Source organism: Benincasa hispida, unplaced genomic scaffold (assembly GCF_027475165.1).
Source record: "Benincasa hispida cultivar pf3 unplaced genomic scaffold, pf3_genome.v1.1 HicScf1853, whole genome shotgun sequence".
NCBI classification, from domain to species: Eukaryota; Viridiplantae; Streptophyta; class Magnoliopsida; order Cucurbitales; family Cucurbitaceae; genus Benincasa; species Benincasa hispida.
The window spans coordinates 779-6,255 of NW_028326246.1; the positions used below are offsets into that span (position 1 = coordinate 779).

The 5,477-nt window shown below is 35.8% G+C and overlaps 1 protein-coding gene across 3 annotated transcripts; it reads right to left on the bottom strand.

Annotated features, from left to right (window-relative positions):
• Window positions 1–416: 416 nt before the first annotated feature.
• Window positions 417–5,269, bottom strand: LOC150030485 (metal-nicotianamine transporter YSL3-like). 3 transcript variants are annotated; one of them, XM_090309669.1, is made up of 10 exons: window positions 5,022–5,269; window positions 4,581–4,806; window positions 4,056–4,462; window positions 3,653–3,825; window positions 3,472–3,569; window positions 3,021–3,155; window positions 2,743–2,932; window positions 2,523–2,637; window positions 1,442–2,328; window positions 417–893 (listed from the first exon to the last, which is right to left on the bottom strand). In XM_090309669.1, exons 3-10 carry the CDS (start codon window positions 4,420–4,422, stop codon window positions 879–881), a joined length of 1,980 nt encoding a protein of 659 aa, XP_090165795.1. In that variant the 5' UTR covers window positions 4,423–4,462; window positions 4,581–4,806; window positions 5,022–5,269; the 3' UTR covers window positions 417–878. The 3 variants fall into 3 exon arrangements, with proteins under 3 accessions (XP_090165795.1, XP_090165794.1, XP_038902165.2); XM_090309668.1 differs by lacking the exon at window positions 417–893 and having other exon boundaries at window positions 1,211–2,328; XM_039046237.2 differs by lacking the exons at window positions 417–893; window positions 5,022–5,269 and having other exon boundaries at window positions 1,211–2,328; window positions 4,581–5,019.
• Between the last annotated feature and the right edge of the window lie 208 nt (window positions 5,270–5,477).

Genomic DNA, 5,477 nt, shown 5'->3' on the forward strand with positions numbered 1-5,477 from the left:
CCATGGAAGTTTGAAAATGGTTAGAAATAATCTTAAAATATTGTCAAAAATAATCCTAAAATGTTTTTATCTTTCATAGTTAGTACTCGTACTCGTTTGGAGAATTCATTGAAATAGTTTTTCTTCTTTCATTCTAGTTGAGATCAATTTCGATATTTTACCAAGAAAGCTAAAAAAATTGATGATTTAGATGTGCGATGAAAAGAAGTAAACTTTTTATTTCAACATCGGGGTTAATTTTGGCCGAGAAAGATCAATAAAAACTATTTTAATGAATTCTGAAAGATTTTTTTTTTGAGTTACTTTTTTAACATTTTAAAATCTTGTCATAATAAAATTGTTCGTTCGTCTTTAGAAGTCTCAGTTCAACAATACAATGGTGAGGTTTGAATATGATATGCAGTAAAAGATCCTTATTGACCAAACTCTAATCGATAACATTTCTTTTTGTTTTTATTTCCACAATTTTGAACATGAGCATCTGGAATTGGCACAATTTTCAAAATGTTTTCATAATTGATGATACAACCCCAACAATACATCAATGTTCTTAAATACTAGAATTGAATGTCAGTTAATTGATTGATCTCAATTCATGTCTCATAAAAATGGTCCAAACTCATCCTAAAGATTCTTGGTCAAATCAATGTGGTCATTCAGACAAAATTGTTCGGTGGAGTTGGCGATCGACCAAATTCTACAGCATCAATTTTTATACTCGTGTGAACAGTTTTTTCAACTTTTGCCTGCTTTCCATCTGTTTAATTGTCATTGAAAAGTTTGTTGGTGTTGGGAACTTGCAAGGTCTTCCCAGGGTAACCAGCAGTTTCCACAATGAGTTGCTTTCTCAAAATTTGTGAATTGAGCAGTGGTCTTCATTAATGCCCCTTTGCCTTTGACATCAAAATTAACCGATTTTAGTCTACATGTATTCAAACTATAATCACACAACCAAATAAACAACATAGACGCCTTCGATGCTGCGATGATTCATGCATAGTTGAACATAATGATATTGCGATATCCGGTCAATGATAATGGTGGGCACGATTGAAACAGGTTTCGATGTGAATGAATAATATAGGATTAGTAATTTGCAACAGTGAATGAAAAACCATACAGAATCAAACTCAATTGTAAAGCATTCATCCAAAGATGTTAAAGAGAATGAATACAAGGTTACGGTGAAGAATATGTTTTGATGATGCAGTTTGATTCAATTTGTCAAAGTATTTTATTAAGTTCTAACTCATACAGTAACAGATAGCTGCAATATTTTTATCTGCTTGAAACTTGATGCATTCTAAAAGTTATCAAGAGTTTGCAGCTTCTCTACATCTTGAATATGCATAAAATTCGGTCTAAACTCTAGACTACAAAGCTCTTTCTAGATTCAACTTTTACTGGAAGAGAAAAAACTCATGCAGATTGGGGGATGAACCTTAGCCAAGGCAAGAATTGATGAAGGGAGAATCCATAAACCTTCTCCACATATCAAACCAGAAGCAACGGCCGGAACCATCAATTCAGCCTTTCGACGATTTAGATAGTGCCACACGAACACGATCAGGCTCCCCACGCACATATCGATCGCAAAATAAGCCCCAACGAGGAAAGGCACAGCCATGGCCATTGGCAGTGGGATCCATTTCCCGATTTTTTTAGGGGTAAGATCTCTCATCAAGTTGGCTACTATGGCAAAGCTAAAGAACCCATAACACAACTGCAAGCAATGCTGTGGCAGAGCTGAGAAACCTTCAACTCCTAAAATAGCCATGTTTCGATATATGATGGCATATGGGACCTTGTATTCACCATCTGGGTTGGCGAGATCGAAAGCCTTGTAGAACATAAAGAATGTGAGAGGAGCTACGATGCAGCCTATGGCTGTGCCAATAGCTTGGCTTAAAAGCATGGCTCTTGGAGATGTAAGTGTGAGATGGCCAGTCTTGAAATCATGCATCAAATCAGAAGAGATGGAAACAATAGACTTGATCAAACCACAACCTACAAGTCCTGCAACTACACCATCATTTTTACCAGCCATGGCAGCAAGCACAAACAGAGCCACTTTCCCATAGTTATAAGCCATATTCATATCAGTTAGACCTGCACCATATGCATTGCAAAAGCTAAGAGACGGCGCCAAAGTATAGGCAACAACTATGTAGTACCACTTGACCGCCGGGAACATGATTGGGATAACAATGATAGAGACAATGGAGAAGAAGATGTAGCCTGTGATTGCCACCCATATCGGAATACCATCTCTCAAGAACACTTCATTTCGTCGATGATCATCAGAAGTTTGGATTGAATCATCCGGGACTGCATCCATGAAAACACTATGTCATAATTAATGAAAGGAAACTTGGGAATGGCACATCTACTATCATCCCCCAGCACAAGTTGCAGAATTATGCATTAAGCTAGTGTACATTGCTACAAGTGGTGAGAGCTGAGAAGTAACTTGCTAAGATAGAGCAGACACAACAAATTGAAGGATAGAATCATCAATTTACATGTTTTCAGCTTCTTGTTGGTTGCTTTTGCATACATGCTTGAGCCAGTGAAATACAGAATCTTAAGGAAATGATAAAGCCCATCTCCAAGTATCAAAGCAATTGATACAAATACCTGCACAAAACCAAGCAAGGGGACAAGAAAACAGAATTCAGTACAAATTTTAATTATGATGTCCTGAGATTGTGTAAAATAAACACCCCATTTCCTATTTTATACCTTGTAACCATTGAGGCTTTTCATACTACTCTCTGGAAGAGATCCAGGATACCATTCCCCTTTAAGTCCCTTCATTAAGGGCCACATTATGCCCCAAGAAAGAATTGCACCAAGAAGTAACGACAAGTTCACAAGATGGGAGCATATCATCCCTGCTCCAATATAGGTCAAGCTGAAATCAAAGTAAAACCTGCAAAATATTTTGCCAATCAGTAGGGCGGAAGCCAATTTCAAGTATGGAAAAGAAGATGCAAATAGGCAAGATGTTGAGCACCCACGAATCTTGCCAAGCTTTCAATCCAAATGTAGGAAACTGTGCAAATCCACATTTCTCTCCCCCAGAATAAAACCATTGGAATAGTGCCCAGAGAAAACTAAATGAAAAGTATTTCATGAATCCACGAACCTGCTTCCTGGGCAAAGAAATGAAGAAAGAAGTTCTTTTGAGTTGCTTTCAAATCAAGTTCCACACAATTTTTTTCTAAGAACTCCTTACTCATGGTTTTCATTGTTTTCATATTTCGACATTTGATTTCTTAGCTAATTTCCAGAAAAAGAAAAAACAACAATACTAAAAGTTTTCAAAGTTTGGCTTTTATTTTGAAAATACTCCTAACATCCATATAACAAAACATAGAAAGCAAAAACAAAATAGTTACCGAAGGGGCTTAATTTTAAAGATTATATTTTGATTAGGAAAAGATATAAGAGCCACGAGGGATTGCATACTTCGCCATCTTGTCTCCTTTTGGTGTGTGGAAACCATTAATGAGAACAGCAGTTGCGGTTCCACTTGGATAAGTCAATTTATAGTCTAGAATCATGATCTGCAGTACAACTGAAGGCACCATTAATAAAACCAACCATCCAAAGTTCTCAACCACATAACTTCTCTCAGAAAGAAGTATACCTTTCTAAGGGGAACCAAGGCAAGAAGTCCAACAAAACTACTGACAGAGAGGAAGGCAGTGATCCAACCAATTCCAAGTTCTTTGGTACTTCCAGGAGCATTTCCTTCTGTGTCCACGCCTGCTTGCTCGTATGTCTTCCTGCTCAAACCAAACAAGTAGGATCCAAAGCCGCCTACATAACAACAACTGAAATATCAAACACATCTGTTATGAAATCGACAAATAAAGAACATATAAAATGTAAAGATTACTAGAGAAATCGATATAGAGATTTTAACTAACAGTGTCTTGGCCATTAATCGTTCAAAGCACCAGATAACATATTCAAGACATTCTAAAAAAAAAAAAAAAAACAAAGCATTTCCATGGCAAAAACATTTGGCTAGCACATAGCTGTCTTACCTCCAACAGCAATGCTGTAACAAGCCACGGCACATGTCTGAATTACACTATTTTCCTGCCGTGTAAAGGGAGTAGATACAATTCCAGCTTTCTCAAGCAACGTAGTCCATGTCTTTATAAAGACAAATGCAATAAGAGCAGCAGAGACATTCAAATTTGGGACTAAACCTGTTGTAAGATTAAGCTTCATCACTATTACACTGTACATAATTCCTATTGCTATGCTTGCAACAACACCCCGGATTGTAATCTGTCTACTCCAAGGCGCAATTCTTTTTACATTTTCTGCCTCATCATGAGTCTTCTCTTCCTCTATACTTTCAGCAGTTTCAATTTCTTGCACTTCTTCTATGTTTGAGTTCCCCATTTGAATAATCAAACTCTTCAATCCAATCAGATTCAGCTATCTACCATTTTCATTGTCTCAAGCAAGTAAGAACCCAAAAAGGGGAGGCTTAAATAGTTCGATATAATATAAGATTTGAGAATAAAGACAACAAATTCAACCCCATTAAAAATACATACCTTATAGATGAAAATTCAAAACTATTGACTTGGGGACAGTTGTTTTGCCTGTTTTTCAGACCAAGATACTCAAATAAATGGATGAATTTTCAATCTTCTAGTCATCTCTGCTGACTCTCAATGCAATTACATGACAGAATAACAACAATCCCCAATTTTTTTTTATAGTCAAATGATCCAATAACAGCCGAGGCAGCCAGAGTGGGAAATCAAAATATGGTTTGTACTGCAAAAAAAAAAAGTACAATAACTCGAAATTGATTTTTGTACTACACAACCGCAACTGCTTCAACAAACCCTTTAAAGAAAAAAGGGGGAAAATCTTCAACAAACAAACAATGGAAAGTTGACTTAGGTTTGTATTGAAAATGATGAGATCGGAGAAGATTGGACCAAAAAGTAGAGAGTAAAAAGAGTTGAGGATTAAGAGCAGTGACTCACAACTTGTATGGCCATGGCGAACCCAAATTACGACACTTCATGATGATGTAATATGAAGAAAATTTGAACCAAATATTGAACGATTAAGATGGAGCTAATTTTGGTTGATCAATGACATTTTCTTTTCTAACGTCACTTCTTGTAATTGGCAAGCGACCACGCGCACTTGAGGCTTACTTCTCTAGATAAAAATACTTGGGACATGTTTGATAGAATTATTTTCTGTTTCATGTTTTCACATGTATTTTGTTATTTGGTTATTTGTCCGCATTCAATTTACTAATATTATTTCTGGAGTATGTGATTCAAACCTCATAAATTTTGAAAATAATATGGATATATTTTCAGTATATTAGATTTTGAATTTTAAATTTTAAAATGTAGAATTATAATAAAAATATAAAAACAATAACACTTCATTTATAAACTACACTATTTTTGTTAAGTTTAATATAT

Bases quoted from the DNA above. Each gene is read 5' to 3' on its own strand.
- LOC150030485 (XM_090309668.1), bottom strand. From the start codon at position 4,422: ATGGGGAACTCAAACATAGAAGAAGTGCAAGAAATTGAAACTGCTGAA. The intron at 3,826-4,055 runs GTAAGACAGCTA...GTTGTTATGTAG, and splicing joins TTACAGCATTGCTGTTGGAG to GCGGCTTTGGATCCTACTTG. The intron at 3,570-3,652 runs GTATACTTCTTT...GTTGTACTGCAG, and splicing joins CCTTGGTTCCCCTTAGAAAG to ATCATGATTCTAGACTATAA.